This window comes from Bufo gargarizans, chromosome 5 (assembly GCF_014858855.1).
Source record: "Bufo gargarizans isolate SCDJY-AF-19 chromosome 5, ASM1485885v1, whole genome shotgun sequence".
Taxonomy (NCBI): domain Eukaryota; kingdom Metazoa; phylum Chordata; class Amphibia; order Anura; family Bufonidae; genus Bufo; species Bufo gargarizans.
The window spans coordinates 319586287-319605852 of NC_058084.1; the positions used below are offsets into that span (position 1 = coordinate 319586287).

At 40.0% G+C, this 19566-nt stretch overlaps 1 protein-coding gene and 1 long non-coding RNA gene across 2 annotated transcripts in view; both read left to right on the forward strand.

Moving 5' to 3' along the window:
* Positions 1-1183: 1183 nt before the first annotated feature.
* LOC122938561 lies at positions 1184-5890 on the forward strand. Its single transcript, XR_006390035.1, has 4 exons — positions 1184-1242; positions 1807-1877; positions 4094-4138; positions 5712-5890. It is a non-coding gene; the product is annotated as an uncharacterized LOC122938561 (long non-coding RNA).
* Positions 5891-8458: 2568 nt separating this feature from the next.
* LOC122939434 (collagen alpha-1(XXI) chain-like) overlaps positions 8459-19566 on the forward strand; it is a 99704-nt gene continuing 88596 nt past the window's right edge. Inside the window, exons 1-3 of the mRNA XM_044295501.1 lie at positions 8459-8490; positions 10021-10157; positions 15471-16031. Of these exons, the coding sequence (XP_044151436.1) occupies positions 8459-8490; positions 10021-10157; positions 15471-16031 (730 nt within the window). The remainder of the gene's footprint in view (positions 8491-10020; positions 10158-15470; positions 16032-19566) is intronic.

Genomic DNA, 19566 nt, shown 5'->3' on the forward strand with positions numbered 1-19566 from the left:
CTTAAATGCAAATGTATCTTATTTCTATGTGGAGCTGGTGGGCAGGGCTTGAAATGAGCTGGTGACATCAGAGTCAGCAAGACAGCCTGTGTAAATATAATAGAAAGAGGCGTCTGGCATAGATTGATGTGGGATAGGGAAAGCATGCTTCAGTGACTATAGGGACTGCACTGACGGCCTCCCAGTCTGCTCCTCACCAGGTGACCTCCAGGTATGCAGCGCCGTGACACGACTGCCAGCACACTGCCTGCTCTCTAACACAGGTAAGCAGCATTTTCTAACATTTCCACAGTGTCGGTAGACATTAGGTATTTTTTTCTTGTTATGTATGTGTTGCTGTATAGGTACCTGTTTTCCTGCTTATTTTCTCCATCAGTCCTCTATTATGCATTCATTCAATTCCTACTAGTCTGCCAGCTACAGCCTGCTGTAAACTCTGCTAGGTTTTTGAGTTTTGAAATCACAAGTAAACTTTCTTGCTGTCTCTTCTCATGTAAAACAAATGTTTTATTTACAAATGCTAATTTGCTAATAAGTCTCTGCTCACACTTCAAAAGGACTTGACACCTTTTCTGACGTGTCTGTTCTAGGAAATGATTGTATTCCACATGAAATGACATATTTGGAGCATCTATTCTGATATTTAACTCTATGTTGTGTCATTCCTCTGTTATTCCTGCTAGAGCTTTATCAATCAAGGCACAGCTGGATGCCACCAGTTGCGGACTGTCAGTGCAGTCGGTGCTGACAGTGTCAGGCTTGTGCAGGGACACAGGCCAACTGGTAACAGTTATAAGTTATAAGAATGGATGCTCCAGGATGATGTCATACGCTCCAATTCACAAAATAGAATAAATCATCACTCAAAATAGAATTTAAGCAAATATCTTTATTTATTTAGTTGGGTAATTAAAGGCCGCAATGCTTATTACTTAACCAATTAATTATAATCTGGTTAATCCAATTTATTCTCAAATATAAATAAGTAAATATTTAAACCAATAAACCATATAACACTCAGTCCACTCAGAGAGTGACTTAACCCCCGTCAATAAGCAAAGCGACAAAATAAATAGGGAAGGGAGGGAGGGAACTTGAAAAATACTTACGTGAATGAGCCAAAATCGTTATTTTCTGTTCTTTTATAGGTTCTCAAACTGGCAGTTAAAGTGATCTCCAATCAAATTTGAAGATATCAGCGCAAGCACCCACAGCATCTGGGTTAACCCATTCTTCACATAGGTAAGTAAATAATATAATCAACATATTAACTGTAATGTTAGGTGCCATGTCATCATGGCTCACCACACTGAATTTATCAGTATGGTTCGCTCCATGATGTCATACGCTCCAATTCACAAAATAGAATAAATCATCACTCAAAATAGAATTTAAGCAAATATCTTTATTTATTTAGTTGGGTAATTAAAGGCCGCAATGCTTATTACTTAACCAATTAATTATAATCTGGTTAATCCAATTTATTCTCAAATATAAATAAGTAAATATTTAAACCAATAAACCATATAACACTCAGTCCACTCAGAGAGTGACTTAACCCCACAACGCCACATAAAAACAAGTGGCCCAATAAACATTGCAAGCCTTTAATAAAAACCATTATCAATTATGTTCTGCAAATCTGAAATGAATATATCACATCCAATATCAGAAAGCTGATCATCCTTTTCTTGGTAAAGTCCTCTAACGAATCCTTCTAATTCAACATGTCTGTAATTGCCATGACCAATTTCCTTCAAATAAATCTCCATTTTTTTTATTAATTCTTTTCCTAATTGTTTCCAGAAAGGATAACTCAGAATTGAACCAAGAAAATTTTGGGATGATGTCAGAAAATACGAGTACAACACCATCAAGTAAGTAGCATATTTTACATAACAATTCTTTTAATTCATAAATTAACAAATGCGTTTTGATTTTTCCCAAATCAAACGAGCCAATATGTAAAATAAACAGGTCAGGTTTCGACATTTTTGAATATATAAGGCTGACATTCTTGAAGATATCAGAAATTTTAAGGTCAGCAAAGGAAAACCAGTTTATGGAAAATTCTGCTGAATAACCTAAATTAACAGTAGAATGTCTAAAAGCAGATCTTCTCTCAGCCAATTGAATCAGTTCATCACCAAAAATCCATACAACTTTTGAAGGTCCTATATCAATAATGGGGGATTTGAGATTTTATTGTCTGCAGCAATCTCGCTTAATCTTAGAGCAGCAAAGAAAGCTATAGAAAATGCTGCAGAAAATAAATTGGTTTCATATTCCGAAGAACAAACTAATACTAAATTACATATGACCTTTTGTAACAATTCAATAGATAAAGGGCTGGTCTTAACATTGTGGACTGACTTTCTTTTGATACCTTTAATCATTAGTTTAATGATAAAATTATTCAGAATAGAGCTTTCGCCTTTTAATTTAAAGAAAAAAGAAATGCCCGATAATTTTTTAGAAATAGAATCGGCTTGTAAACCGTTGTTGTAAAGATATATAATAAATTTGATAAAATTCCCTAAATTAAAATCAATGTAAGAAATTTTTTGAGATATGCAGAAAAGCTTCCAATCCAACCATGCGGCAGAATATGCTGCCCATGTATTCTTGGCTAATGAACCAAAATTAAGTTCATTAGTTAATCCTCTGATATCTCCCAAAGATGAGTTGGACAAGGAATTCCCATTCGGGAAGCTCGAGGTGTCATTAAGAAGAATTCCTTGAAGCGCTGTCGGGACAAATAATCAGCAATATAATTAGTTTTCCCAGAAATAAATCTAGCTTTTATCCAAATGTTAAATTTTAGACATTGAAAAACTATCTTACGCAATAATGAAGAAACTAACGGAGACTTTGAAGTTAAACAGTTTATGGAAAAAACTACTCCCATATTGTCCGACCTTAGCAGAATTCTCTTATTCTGAAACACTGAGGACCAAATTGTTAGAGAAACTAGAACTGGAAATAATTCTAGAAAAACCAAATTTTTTGAGTACTTGTTATTAGTAATCCAATTTAAAGGCCAACGTTCGGCAGACCAAAAGTTGTCAAAATAAGCACCATATCCAATAGCACCAGACGCATCTGTATAAAGAGACAAGGTGTCTGAGCCAACAAACTCTTCCTGCCAAATGGTGTGACCGTTAAATTCACATAAAATTGCAACCAAACTGAAATGTCATCCTTTAGTTGTTTGGTGATGCGAATATGGGATCGAGGTGAGGACTTACCTGATGTGGCAGCATACAATCTTTTAGAAAAGACCCTTCCCATGGGAATCACACGAGAAATAAAATTAAGAGAACCTAAAAGAGACTGAAGTTGTTTAAGCGTAATTTTTTCTTTTCCGGATATGCGAGTTAATTGTTGAACAGTATTCTGGATTTTTTCCATTGGTATGCTAAATTCCATTGTTACTGTATTTATATCTATGCCCAAAAACTTGAGATTCGTAGTAGGATAGACAGTTTTATCTACAGCTAATGGAATGCAGAAATATTTAGCTATACCAATGAATCTATTCAGAAGATTCATACAATCATCCGAATCTACACGACCTATAAATAAAAAGTCATCGAGATAATGTAGTAAAAATCCACTACCTGAGTGAATATCCATAACCCAGTGTAGAAAAGTTGAAAACGCCTCAAAATAAAAGCAAGATAGGGTGAATCCCATGGGAAGGGCCATATCATAAAAGAATTTATCGAGAAAATAAAAACCCAAAGAATTATAACCGATGGGGTTTATAGGTAGTAGTCTGAAAGCAGATTTAATGTCAGCTTTGGCAAGAAGAGAATTGCGGCCTGCTTTTTGTAAAAAAGACAAAGCTTGATCAAATGAGGAGTATTTCACACTGGCTTTATTTTTTTCCATCTCATCGTTAAGGAACTGAATTTAGGATAAGATAAATTGTGAATAAGACGAAAAGAATTTGGTTCTTTTTTAGGAACTAAAGCTAAAGGAGATATACGAAAATTCAAGAAGGGGGGAGAATCAAAGGGACCAGCAATCCTACCTGCCAAAATTTCAGATTCAATTTTTTCTTTAACAATGTCAATATTTTGTTTTACAGATAACGCATTTTCAACTAGAATGCAACCTGGACCCACAAATTCAGGTATGAAAAACCCATTGGTAAAACTGTCAATTAATAAATTAGCCATCTGAATGTTTGGGTAATGACCTAGCCACTGAATTATTATTGGCAAATTCAGCGGAGTCACCTTGTTTAAACGATTGAATTTCCTTGTTAGAAATTGGGAAGTGAATACCTTGTTTTTTAAAACATTTTGAGGCTGAATGAGAACCGGCACAGAAAGAACACTCGTGTCGGTATTTGCAATTATGTTGCCATCTGCAATGCGACTCGTTAAATGCGAAACAGATACCTTTTTTGACGTTAATGAAATTGGGTTGACGAAAAAGATTGTTTTTGTTAGGGAGCATTAAATTCAACCAAAGCCCGACATCTTTACTACCCCAATTTAGATTCGGATATACTGCAAGTTTCTGACGAAAGGATTCGTCATACAGACACCAACCCATTCCGCCAAAATTTCTATATGCCTCCAAAATAGTATCTACATGGTAAATTAAACCAGTACAAAGACTAGGAAATTTTTCACCCAAAACTGCTGCGTATATATTAAATGCTTGCAGTCAGTTAAAAAAGGATTTCTGGTGTAATTTTCTATTTTCTTCAGAATCTGATTTTTTGTCTTTCAATAATTCACTTTTTAAATTCTCACTAGATGAAGGAAGAAGAGAAAAAATTTCAACATATTCTTTTCTCCAAATTTTTTCTTTCACGCTCAAGGGTAAATGAAACCCTAATGGAGAAATTTGACACGCCAGAACTTCTTTAACAGATGTCTCTTTTATACCTGAGTTAAATTCAAGCTCAGGAATTACTGCCATTTCAGGGTTAATATTGGACATTTTAGGTACATTAGTGAACGGTTGAATGGTTGAATTAGCAGCAGTCAGACTATTAAGGGTATTAACTTGACTGACATCTGCTAATCCAGACCAAACATTTTTTGGTGACTCATCCTTTTTAGATAGGTAAAGTAAAAATTCATCAAACAACTGAATCTTCAATTTAGAAGAATCAATGTCAAGTGAATTAATCTCTTGATTAATAGTGCCCTGCGGTTTGCAGTCACTTAAAAAGTTATAATTCAGCTCACCAGAAGCAGATGATGTAGGAGGATGATCAACTGTTGAAGCAGGTGATGGCTCCTGAGTGACAGTTGAATGCTGTTGAAAATGACGCCGTTGAATTTTCCTGCTGGCTCGGCTTGAAGATAAGTTGGTTTTCTTGGTCTTAGAAGGAGGCGCATATTGTGAAGGGGAATATGCCCTCTTGTCTCTCCGCTGACGTTTTTTAATCGGCGAGCGGGTCTCAGGTTTTTCGCGCATGCGCAAAAAATTATCGCAGGGAGGATCGATCAGTTCGGCGCTCGCGCCAGGTACTGCGCAGCAGACGGGATTAGAAGATAAAAGAAGCTCTTCTTGCTGGTCCGGTCCTTGCTGTAAGCACTTCCTCAGCCATTCTTCTCCCCCTTTGCTTTCTGCTCTGAAAATAAGTTGTTTCAACAGATCTTCCATGACACAGATGAACGCAGGTCTGTCTCTTGAAAAATACTTACGTGAATGAGCCAAAATCGTTATTTTCTGTTCTTTTATAGGTTCTCAAACTGGCAGTTAAAGTGATCTCCAATCAAATTTGAAGATATCAGCGCAAGCACCCACAGCATCTGGGTTAACCCATTCTTCACATAGGTAAGTAAATAATATAATCAACATATTAACTGTAATGTTAGGTGCCATGTCATCATGGCTCACCACACTGAATTTATCAGTATGGTTCGCTCCATTATATTTGCATAGGGAATGCAAGAAGTTACTAAAACAGACATGTCAGGAGTGATGGGGCGATACCAAAACTAGTGTTATATTTCTTGTTTATTAATGGATAAAAAATGAGGACATGCTCTTGTGGCATCCACATCTTTTCATCCCAGGTATGAATGGAGGCTAAAACAATGAGTCTTTTAGGCTAGATTTACACACACTATTCAGCCAAGTTGTCTAGGTAGAGTTATTAGTGCCCATTTTTGGCACTTTGGCAGTTTTATGGTTACTAACATGCAGAAGACATACCTCAACTGGTAGAAGGCAGGCGAATATGTTTTTTCTCCACATATTTTTGTGTATGGAGTATTTTGCCATTATTGGTGCCAATGTCCCATTGGTGAAAGAACTGTTAGGGAACCAAGAGAGAAGAGCTCTATGATGGTCCCCTTACACTTGACAAACTAGCTATTGGATTGCAATGAGCCCCCATACTGGTTCTGCACAGGTCTTTCTGGCTTAAAATAAAAAGGTTAAAAAAAGTAAAAAATTGCTAAATATGATCTTTAATACATATCAATATCAGCAGAAATCTTTTCGAACTAGGTGTTTATAGCAAAATCAGACATTTTGATAATGGTCTTCAGACTATGGATGGACAGGCTCTAGCTTGTGTACTGATAGAGGTGGCCTGAAACAATGAGTTGTGGTAACCTCTAACCCTCCACCATAAATCAGTCAATAACCTAGAGTAGAGGACTTCAATGCCCACACCAATAAAACTGCAAGAAGCTGAAAGGTTTTCTGGGAACCTCTGGGAATGTAAATTGAATTGATGGTCTTTGTTACCACCCCAGGCTATCCTAGAATTCATCCAGCAATATAACCATGAATCATACTCTAATTCTTTTAAAAGTACTTGCTGAGAAAGTGAAAAGATTCATTGATATTGGCCATGTCTATTTCTCACTTAAAATCCCTGTTTAAATAGGTTTATTCAGGGACGGCATCTAGATTTGTGGAACAACAGGTGTAATTATGGACAATTTATAAAGAGAATTTGATAATGCCCATTTTCAGTACATTTTCTGACAGGATAGCATTTTGTTGACTGGACAGGGTACACCTAGTTTCATTGGGTGGCTTTGAAAATGATCAGCGTCTATCATTATCTTGATTCTTTCTAGAACAATGGGTTCAAGACACCTCTGCACTGAAGTAACATAGTAACATAGTTTGTAAACATGAAAAAAAGACATACCTCATCCAGTTCAACCTATTACCCCGCATAGTTTATCTAGAGGAAGGCAGAAAACCCTTATAGAGCAAAAGCCATTTCCTTTCTTTCAGAATGATTCCCTGGATCAACGACTCTTCTCCAGAAATCTAGTAACTATAACCTGTAATATTATTACACTCCAGAAATACATCTCCTTTATTGTACTCACCATCACCACCTCCTCAGGCAGCGAGTTCCATAGTCTCACTGCTCTTACCGTAAAAATCCTCTTCTATGTTGATGGAGAAACCTTCTTTCCTCTAGACGTAGAGGATGTCCCTTTGTCACAGTCACAGTCTTAGTAATAAATAGATCATGGAGGAAATCTCAGTATTGACCTTTGATATATTAATACATAGTTATTAGGCCTTCTCTCTGCCAACTTTTTTCTAAACTAAATAGCCATAGTTTTGACCACCCATTCCATAAATAATTTGGCCCACCTTCGAACTCTCTCTAACTCTGCTATGTGTCACGGGGAGCCGGCGGCGCGCTCTTCCTTCACAGCGCGGCCGACATTCCCGCGCATATAGCGGAGCGAGGACGTGGTTGGCGTCCTCCGTCCCCTAGACAACGAGCAGCAGGGGATCTGAGCGCCGATAATAATGAATCAGCGCTCAGTTGTATTATCCACAATACGAGTCACGTGACGCTGGCCACGTCACGTGACTCACCTGTAGGGGTTATTTAAGCAGGCATCCTGCTGACCACAGGTTGCCTATGATTGGTCTTGCTACCCACACCAGCATATTGTTATATTGTGTACTCTGTGTGTTTTGACCTTGGCTCTGTTTTTGACCTCAACTTCTGACTTTAGATTGTATTGACCTTGTTGTGGTGTTTTTCCCTGTGTACCTGTGTGACCTCCTGGCTTTGACTTTTGCTTCCCTAACTCTGTTCACGGTTTTTCCTCTTATCATCTTTAGACCCCTGCATGTATATAAGCTAGGGACTGCCGCCAAGTTGTACGCCGTCAGTTAGGACGGGTCGTGCAAGTAGGTAGGGATAGAGGTGCAGGTGGATTTCAGGGATGCACTCTTCCCTACTTTTCGTGACACTATGTCTTCCTTCTGCCCAACATTGTACTCCATACTCTATCTGCAGTCTGACTAGTGATTTATAAAGTGATAGAACTATGAGGGGCATTTATCATGCTATCTAAACAACTATTATGATGTTAAAAAGTTGCAAATTATGGAGAACTCAATATTTGTACCATATTTTGTGACTTGATTAGCTTTTTGCCATTTTCTAAAGTGTCTATGAAAGGGGTGGGGCTTAGTTGGATGGGCAGAGCCTATCATGGCACACCAGATTTACTGTAACTTGCTCTTGTAAGTTATAGTACATACACTGAACAAAAATATAAACGCAACACTTTTGGTTTTGCTCCCGTTTTGCATGAGCTGAACTCAAATATCTGAAACATTTTCTACATACACAAAAGACCCATTACTCTCAAATATTGTTCACAAATCTGTCTAAATCTGTGCTAGTGAGCACTAGTGTTCATCACGAATATTCAATTTGCGAATTTTTATCGTGAATATCGGTACTTCGAGAATTTGTGAATATTTAGAATATAGTGATATATATTCATAATTTTGAATATTCGAGATTTTTTTTAAATTAGTACACATGATCCCTCCCTGCTTCTAGCTTGTGGGCCAATGAGAAGTCTGCAATATCTTTGACTTTAGGAGTAGTGTTGATTGCAAATTTTCGTAATGCGAATTTCTATTGCAAATCTTTCAATTGACGATTTCCGCAATCAAGAAAATAATGATTAGAGATAACGAATTCTCGAATTCGTGAATATATAGCGAATATTCTCCCAAATATTTGTGAAATATCACAAATTCAAATATTCCCCCTGCCGCTCATCACTAGTGAGCACTGAGATACTCCATCCCACCTCACAGGTGTGGCATATCAAGGTGCTGATTAGAGAGCATGAATATTGCACAGGTGTGCCTTAGACTGCCCACATTAAAAGACCACTCTGAAATGTGCACAGTTTTTGCCTTACTGGGGGGAAAGGGGTCAGAAAACCATACTATAGGGGGCTATACTGCATACTGTGTGGTGCTGTATACTATAGGGTGCTATACTGCATACTGTGTGGTGCTGTATACTATAGGGTGCTATACTGCATACTGTGGGGTGCTGGGGTGCACTGTAACACTAGGGTGAGCCTAGCCCTGATCTCCTTCCTGCAGAGCGGTGCCCACTTCCAGCCTGAGCCCAGCTGCCCAGAGCACTGATCCTGAGCCGCTGGAGTCTTCAGAACTGGAAGTATTTATAGTCATTCACTGTACTCTACGAGGTGTGTGGATTTTATTTTTTTTGCGTGTTGTGGAGGAGGGCGTGATTGCATGCTAGGGCGGGATCCAGGGGGCCCAAGTTAATTCTTGCACAGGGTCCAATCAATATTAAATACGGCCCTGGTTAGAGGCATCTATGCATCTTACTCCAGCGCATGGGGATAAAGACTAGCATATGGGAACGCATGTCTTGATAATTGCCCCCCTATGTGCCTGTAATTCCAAGAGTTTTTTAGTTATACACTTACAAAACAAATGTTATAATGCTATAGGTTCAACACCTCCATTAGTTGAGGTGGGGTAAGACATGGTTTAAGAAGTCTGTCCCAGGTTACCCATGTCTTCAACTCAAGACAGAGCTAACAATAGATAGACAACAGAAAATTGACAAGGATAATTCCTCCCCTGTAAGGCTGAACCTACTGTACATCAGATGGTGCTGTCCAGTTAATAATCTAACCATAAAACTTCAAAAAGTCTGAAAAATACCCTCCACCGTTTATTCAAATTTGCATTGTTGATTGTATGGTTTTCCTACAGATCACTTCAAGCAACAATCCAGTCTACAATGAAATCTACTTGGGCACTTAATGTTCTTACAATCATAATACTCACAGAGTGTATATGTGGACAAGATATAGATGATGATGATGATGAAGATGAAAATACTCAAGCAGGTATGCACCTTCTGCCTCTAGTGTTAAAATATATGTTTTAGTGATGTGATATCTGGGTTATGCCTAGTGCCAGGTCTGAGGGGATGGTGCACAGGGATTCACTCTTTGGTGCTGCTTGAATCTCGACCTCCCCTCTTAGGCCCTGCACTAAGCATAACACACAGGATGGCTGCCTGCCATTTGGAGATGTTTTTGAGTAGTTTTGTATATATTTTTGCTTGGGGTCTTATTTGTTTTCAGATTATTGCATGACTCCTATATCTGCTACTCATTCTAGTTTCTGTAGGAGATTTATTTTCTTGATTTGTTCACTTTAGGGCCTATTCAGAGAAGCGATGTTCATATCTGAGTGTATAACGGAGAGCACAGGGACTGAACACTGACACATTATAGTTAATGGGCCAATCCACATGTCTGATTTTCCACATGGACCATCAGTCCGTGTAAAGAAAATCACTGCATGCACTACTCACCCATTCAAGTTAATGGGTCGGCAAAAAAAAACAGACAACACAAGGATGCCATTCACGTGCAGTCCATTTCTCTGAGACACGAAAAACGGATGACACACAAACGGAATATAGTCCTGTAAATCCACTGAGCCTTTTCATTTTCTCTTTTGTAACGTAAGTTGCATTCCAGCTGTACACTAAGAGCTCATTCAGATGACCGTAGTGCTTTGTGGCTCTGCAAAACACGGATACCGGCCATGTGCGTTCCGCACATGGCCGCAACCATAAAAGAAAATGTCTATTCTTGTCCGTGGACAAGAATAGGACATGTTCTATCTTTTCTGCAGAGCCGCGGTATGGTGTGCTATCCGCATCTTTTGAGGGCCCATAGAAATGAATGAATCCGCAGACCTTCCGCAAAATTGCGGAACGGGTGCGGATCCGTTCATACGGCCGTGTGAATGAGCCCTAAGAATAGAGTGTAGTACAAGAGCGCAGTACTGAAGATCTTACAACCCAGAAAATTAAACACCCATCAATTCTGCACTAATTTTCTCCATTAAGGCACTGCAAACCGTACTGGATTGTGCTACAGACTTAACAAAAAAGATAAATACCTACCATACGTTATAATATTCATGAAGCACACTTTAAAAAAGCGCTCCCACAAGCATTTTTATTCTCTGACCTGTTAGAAAGATCCATGGTGTAGTGAAGGTGATTTTCTTACTGGAGACTGCACTTGTGAGTTATAACCTCACTTCTGATCCTCAGCTGTGTTATGTGACCAGCACTTTGACTTTCCAAATAACACAGCATTTTACATGTGGACAGGAAGACATTTTCTCTATGAATTCCTATGGGAACCTCAATGTCAGTCCAATAGGAATGAATAGAGAAGTACAATATCTTACAAAAGTGAGTACACCGATCAGATTCTTGTAAATATTTTATCATATCCTCTCATGGGACAACACTGAGGATATGACACTTTGATACAATGTAAAGTAGTCTGTGTACAGTTTGTATCCATGTAAATTTGGTGTGCCCTCAACATAACTCAACACACAGCCATTAAACTTCTGGCAGCAAAAGTGAGTACACCCCTAAGTGAAAAAGGCCAAAGTATACCCAAAGTGTCAATATTTTGTGTGGCCACCATTATTTTCCATTACTGCCTTAACTCTATTGGGCATGGAGTTCACTAAAGCTTCACAGGTTGCCACTGGGATCCCCTTTACTCCTCACAAAGCTGGTGGATCTTAGGGCTCTTTCACACTTGCGTTGTTCTTTTCCGGCATAGAGTTCCGTCGTCGGGGCTCTATGCCGGAAGAATCCTGATCAGGATTATCCCCATGCATTCTGAATGGATAGAAATCCGTTCAGGATGCATCAGGATGTCTTCAGTTCAGGACCGGAATGTTTTTTGGCCGGAGAAAATACCGCAGCATGCTGCGCTTTTTGTTCCGGCCAAAAATCCTGAACACTTGCTGCAAGGCCGGATCCGGAATTAATGCCCATTGAAAGGCATTGATCCGGATCCGGCCTTAAGCTAAACGTTGTTTCGGCGCATTACCGGATCCAACGTTTAGCTTTTTCTGAATGGTTACCATGGCTACCAGGACGCTAAAGTCCTGTTTGCCATGGTAAAGTGTAGTGGGGAGCGGGGGAGCAGTATACTTACCGTCCATGCGGCTCCCGGGGTGCTTCAGAGTGACGTCAGGGCGCCCCACGCGCATGGATGACGTGATCGCATGGCACGTCATCCATGCGCATGGGGCGCTCTGACGTCATTCTGGAGCGCCCCGGGAGCCGCACGGGCGGTAAGTATTCTGCTCCCCCCGCTCCCCACTACTACTATGGCAACCAGGACTTTAATAGCGTCCTGGGTGCCATAGTAACACTGAAAGCATTTTGAAGACGGATCAGTCTTCAAATGCTTTCAGTTCACTTGCGGTGTTACGGATCCGGCGGGCACTTCCGGCAAATGGAGTACACGCCGGATCCGGACAACGCAAGTGTGAAAGAGCCCTTAGAGACCTTGCGCTCCTCCACTTTCCATTTGAGGATGCCCCACAAATGCTCAATAGGGTTTGGGTCTGGAGACATGCTTGGCCAGTCCAGCACCTTTACCCTCAGTTTCAGACCTCTGTTTGGTGAATGGAGCTTTATAGGTAAGTTTTATGTATATGCTGGGAGCCTTTCCTAGTGTATATGTAAAATGTAGGGCTCAAATGCAAAGGGCCACTGGACAATAATTTAAAATGTTGTATATAGTGCTGCCTGTCCAAAGTTAGACATACTCTAACTTCTCCTATAACCAATATCTACTTGGTTCCTAGCATAAGACATTTTTGTTAGCAATAATTATTTCCATTAGTAAATAAATTGTGGGTGATGTCATATGCAAAATAGCAGAGCCCTCTCTCCTTAATTCACTTTAAGCAATTTACTCATAGGTATAAATTTTTGTGTTTTCTCCTAAAAGGTCATTTTATGACTGTCCAGTTGTTTTTGGCTGGCTGAAGTCTGGTATTTAGTTCTGTAAAAACAAATACGACCCTCCAAAGCAAAAGTTCAGAGATTACTGAAAAAGTATAATTACAACTTCATGACAGTAGATCTGTGTAATTAGGAGGGTGTTAGCAATTTGGAAGCCAACTCCTTTATTTCAATAGAGATACTGTTTGCTGTATTGGTTCTGGCTAAAGCTATCAAAATGTAATTGTCTTGAGGAAATTCAGCATAAAAAGAATACGACCGCACAAAGTAAAGCAAAATTTTATTTTTATACTGTATTTAATATATCTTGCCCTATTTAATTTGTTAGGATGGAATGATCTATAAGTATTTTGCATTTTTTTTCGGTGCTTGTGTGCTTTTACTGGCTTCAGATGTTAGTTTAAAGGCTATGTATAGCTTCGGAGGCAAAAAACTTTTATGATAGCATTTTACTCATTTTGGGCAAAAAAAATAATTCAAATTCAATTGGTCTTTATTTAAAATATTGAGCCGTTCTGTCACATAGGGTTAACTGTTTGTCTAGCTGCGTGAATTGTACTTTTTACTTTCACTTTGTGCTGGTCATCTGATAACCCTATCTCTAAGAGGTCATAAACACTTATTTAAGCCACATTATCATCAGTAAGATAAAGGCCTCATGCACATGGCCGTTGACCGGCCATGGCCCTATTGTGGCCCGCAAACAGCGGGTCCGCAATATGCGGGCACCGGCCATGTGCTCCCTGCATCACGGATGCGGACCCATTTGAACATATTAAAAAAAAAAATTACGCTGCGGACGGATCACGGACCCATTTAAGTTGAATGGGTCTCGATCGGTCCCGGCCGCTGCACGGATGTTGCCCATGCATTGGGGGCCGCAAATTGCAGTACACACAATCTTTTTTTTTTGTTTATTTTTTTTTAAATTGGCGGCGTTTATTGTCTCTGGTGTTTTTCTTTAAATAATGCAGCATGTTGAAGCTATGGCTTATACTATGTCTTTCTCTGTAGGAAAAACACCTAAAACCACAATCCAAGCGTTTGTTTTAAACAAAAAAAAACATCACTGCTACTTTCACACTAGCGTTCATAGGTCCGTTCGTGAGCTCCGTTTGAAGGAGCTCACGAGCGGACCCGAACGCCTCCGTCCAGCCCTGATGCAGTCTGAATGGAGCGGATCCGCTCAGACTGCATCAGTCTGGCGGCGTTCAGCCTCCGCTCCGCTCGCCTCCGCACGGACAGGCGGACAGCTGAACGCTGCTGTCCGCCTGGCCGTGCGGAGGCGAGCGGATCCGTTCAGACTTACAATGTAAGTCAATGGGAACGGATCTGCTTGAAGATGTCACTATATGGCTCAATCTTCAAGCGGATCCGTCCCCCATTGACTTTACATTGAAAGTCTGAACGGATCCGCGCAGGCTACTTTCACACTTTTTTTCTAATTTTTAGAATTTTTTCTAAGTTATTAATGCAGACAGATCCGTACTGAACGGAGCCTCCGTCTGCATTAATATGATCGGATCCGTTCAGAATGGATCCGATCGAACGCTAGTGTGAAAGTAGCCTAAAATGTCATTAAAGAAACTCATGCAGTATGGAGGAAAAAACACAAGCGCTTTCTAGGGCATTTTTTAGGTCTTTAGTGATCAGAAATGCAAGACCAAATTTATGTATTTAGGGGCTCTTATTGTTCCAGTGTAGATGTTCTAAACATCCATTCACACAACCATGTCTGTTTTGTGGATCACAAACCACAGATCCTCAAAACATGGACATGTCCTATCTTTTGCGGTGTGGCCACATGGATCTGGGAGCACATGCAAAACAGGCACAGCCGTGTCAATGGACCCTTATACTGTAAAATAAGCGAATTCTGGCAAACGTCAAGAAGATCTGGCTTCAGAAGCACCAGCAATCAGATGTGATCACTGGGAAAATCTGTAGCTGGCCATTCATGTCTCCCACAGTGTCTGCCGCAGGAGACATGAAGTGTTACATTTTGTCCATTGAAACGATGGACTGATCATGTCATACAGGGAGGGACCATCCACGTCTGTCACAAAAGGACTGCTCTTACCATTTCATAGGCTGTACTGTACATACCATATGCAATGTACAAAGTGTAGAAGCACAGTAGACCTGGAATCACTTCCAGGTAAAGTCAAACAGTCTAATTTTTACCAAACACTGAGGAACCGTGGTTGTAGTAGTAGTAGTAGTAGTAGTAGTAGTAGTAGTAGTAGTAATAGTCGAAAACCGTAATTGTCATACATGAAACGTCTTATTGAGAAGGACTATTGTCCCTTTAGGGAAAGTGCATTCCTCTTAAATTGAGCATGTTTGTATATGTTGACAGGTTGCCGAACTGCTGTGAACGATTTAGTGTTCATCGTTGATGGGTCCTGGAGTGTAGGATACGTTGACTTTGACACTGCGAAGAACTGGCTGATAAACATAACCAGTAGCTTTGACATTGGACCTGCTTACACCCAGGTGGCTGTAGTACAATACAGTGATCTACCAAGGTTAGAATTTACCCTTGGGCAACATCGGACAAATCAACAACTTATTAATGCGCTGAAAGGTATGAAATACTTGGGAGGAAATACACAGACAGGACGAGCAATAAAATTTTCAACTGAGAAGGTTTTTCCGTCATCCCAAAGGACAAATCTTGCCAAAAACAAAATTGCCATTGTAGTTACTGATGGCAAATCTCAGGATGATGTGGTGGAGATAGCGGCGGAAGCCAGAGCACAAAATATTATTATGTTTGCAGTGGGAGTTGGCTCTGAAATCACCAAGTCTGAACTGGTAGCAATTGCTAATTCTCCATCCACTGACTATGTCCTGTATGCAGAAGACTACACCACCATCGACAGGATTAAGGAGGCCATGCAACAGAAGATATGTGAAGGTAAAGTCCCACTGTATAACTGTGATTTGTGATGATAAGAGTGCACATGCAGTCAAGATCATTTATTAAAACTGGTAGACCCATAATTTAGTGGTACAGAATGATGAATGCATTCGTCCAAATTTTGGACATACAGTAATTGTTTGACATAACCAAAGAGTATTCAAATGTACATATATTTGATGAAGCTGATGAGACATTTCCCACCCCAAAATACTGTTGGCTAGGTAATGGCATGTATTCTAGATGTTTTTTTCCTCAAGGGTATGCTTATGTTATAAGATGTGATGACAACATTTGGCTATTTTATAGTATATATTTCATATTTGCATAGCTTTGTAGGTTACTGTATTTTACAACATTGTTCTGTTACTATGACACATACCCATATACATGGCACAGGTAAATTATAGAAAATTGTTTAAAAAAATTAATTCATGGAAAATATGCTTTATCATATTGCATAGGCTCATACTGTCTAATCTAACTCTAAATTTAGGGTCCATTTTACAGGCAAAATAACTGGTATTTCTGCATTTTCCGCGGTTCTACTGTATAGAAACTAGATCAGCATATAGGCCTAATCTGTATGGGTTCTTTTATGCCCCCTGATGCAGGGCCATAGATAGTTGATTGGCTCTTGTTTAGTGGGCCTTTCTTGAGAATCCTTGCTTTAGAGTCATATTCCCATTTTAACAATGTGTTCTCAAAAGTAAGCTGTCCTGACAATCATGAAGCATCAATTAGAGAAGCTGAAGATGGTCACATATTTCCCCTTGCAGCAGTCGATATAGTATAAGATGGCACCAATTGAAGTGGGCAAAAATGTGCTGGGTTTTCAATATGGAGGGTGTCTTTAAGGATAATCCTCTCTATGACATCCATAATCTCTAACGCTGGGTTCAGACCTGAGCGTACTGAAACCATAGCTCTGTATGCGCGATTGTACGGGCGTTTACAATCGCGCATACAGAGACTGGCTTTCACACATTGTCGCGCGTTCCCGAATTTCTATGTGCGGGAACGCGCGACAAACGCCCAAAAAAAAGCTCAAGCACTTGTTTGAGCGTCGGGCGTTTTACAGCGCGATCGTACGCGCTGTAAAACGCCCAGGTGAGAACCATTCCCATAGGGAATCATTGGTTCTTGCCTGTTGTGCGTTTTACAGCGCGTAGGAACGCGCTGTAAAACGCTTAGGTGTGAACCCAGCCTTAGGGTAAATTACCATGTGCCAGATTTGTTGTAGAAAGGTATGTGACTGTCCTGTTGATCTGAATGGGGCTTGCAGAAATCCATGCGCAGAAAAGGAAGCATTTTGGGAAATTCACCCTAATAGGTCATTGGAGTTGCCAACCAATTTAATTCATTGATTGTGTGATTTTATTAAAGTGTAATAATACATATTTTCTTATTTATATTACAATAGGCATACTTACAAAATAAATTCCAAAATTCGTGGCTTGAGGACACGTCAGGAGAAGACTAATTTTATACATATGTATTCCTGACATTGAAACATTAAAGAGCATCTGTCAGCATGATCAACCATAATAAACCAGGCATACTGCCTGATAGGGTTGATCATTTTGATTAAAAGGATATCTTCATTATGTTTCTTCATTGCACTGTTCTTGAGCAATCCCCATTTGTGTTAATATGCAAATTAAGTACTTGGAGCACCGAGGTAATGGCCAGAGCCCCGGAGCACCAGTTCTGTTCCACTTCTCAGTTATGGCCACTCCTCTTTCCCCTGGATTGCAGAGAGCTAGAGATTTCATCTAACCCTGTCTTCTTGTGCCTGCGCTGTGGCTCTTTGTCTTAGCGCTTGCACAGTGCATCTGCTGCTTTCTGGGCAGTGCAGATTCTGACTGTCCATGCGCTGATGATATGACCATACACCCAGAAGTGGAGGCACTAGAGGCTTCACTTCTCAGTGTTGTGACATAGGCACATGCGCATTCAGAATCTGCTTTGCTGGGGAAGCACCAGATCCATGTAGAAACATAATGAAGGTATTGTTTAATCAGCATGATCAACCCTACTAGGCAGTATACCTGGCTTCATAGGGTTGATCATGCTGACAGATTCTCTTTAAAATATAATCTCAAATAGCTAAAGGTATCTATAAAGTAAGGCTATATAATTAACAAAATGCGTAAGACATACAGTAGTAGGTACAAATCCCTGCTTTATGTAGATGTGCATGCTGGGTAATAGCCTCATACTAGGGGAAGATATCTTCATATATATGGCACCCTGTACACCCTTTTAGGGTACATGGAGGCTATATAGACTTTGGGGCACATTTATTAAGACCGGCGCATCCAGTGCCAGCTCTAAATGTAAGAAAACTTCCTAGCTGTCTTACATTTAACGCCACTCCCACTTTTCTAGACCCGGCGACGTATTTAAGCTTAATAAATGACCCCCTTTGTGCATTAGCCCTTCGGCAGACTCTTCATGATTGTACATATGTACATAAAATATATGATGTATGTATTTTAAATATAGGTATGTTTCAGATTTCCCCTTCCCTACCCACATCTACTACTACTCAATGGCGTCATCATCCTCATAGCATAAACACCTCCAATACATGCTGGACGGCTGATGTAATGCAGTACACCTATTACATTCATGAATAGCAATGCTGACATACAGCTTATGTTTGTTTAACATTCATAAGTCACAGACCTGGTATATGCCCAGCTCCAGACATGTCAAAAGTACACGGTGAACTGTAAAATTGCTCTATAAAATATATAAAGACTCTAAGAAAATAAGCTGGGTGTGATCCTGTGGACCGGTACTGCGGTGAGTAAGCTCTGCTTTTCCCTCTTACACTCCCAATACAAGGGGCAATGGGCACCGATTGTAAAGTTATAGGGAGACATTTATCAAGACTGGTGTTGTCTTCGCCAGTCTTGACTTATCCTGTGTAGCCAGAGGAGGTGACAAATTTATGCCCGAGAGGAGCAGGCCTCGTTATAGGTTTGGTGTATCCTCCAGCAGGCCATGCGCCAGACGAAAATCTACGACAACCTCCTAGACGTCGTAGATTTATGTCTTCATTCATGCCAGAAAACTGGCATGAATGAAGATGTTTGCCAGGACTGCTGGGGCTGCTCCTTCCTCAACCTTGCCATGCTCCCTTTTTGGAAAGTGGTGAGGGCAACGTAAAATTTTGTAGCAGTTGCGTTTAAAAAGTCACACAAGGTTTGCAACTTTTTTTTATGCCAGAGAACTGGCATAGGGGGGATGATACATTCCCCTGTCTCCCTTATAAAGTCTAAATGTATTGATGATTTGGCTATCCTTTCCTCCTGTGTCCCATCACTGTTTATGTTCCAATTGTGTAAATTACATCCCCTAATGTGAAATACAGTATATAGCACTGCATAATGTGTGGGTGTAGTCTAATTATAAAGGATAATAAAGGGGTTGTCCGGGCTTTTACTATTGATGACCAAACCTCAGGATAGGTCATCAATATCAGATCTGCGGGGGTCCAACACCCTGCACCCCTGCTGATCAG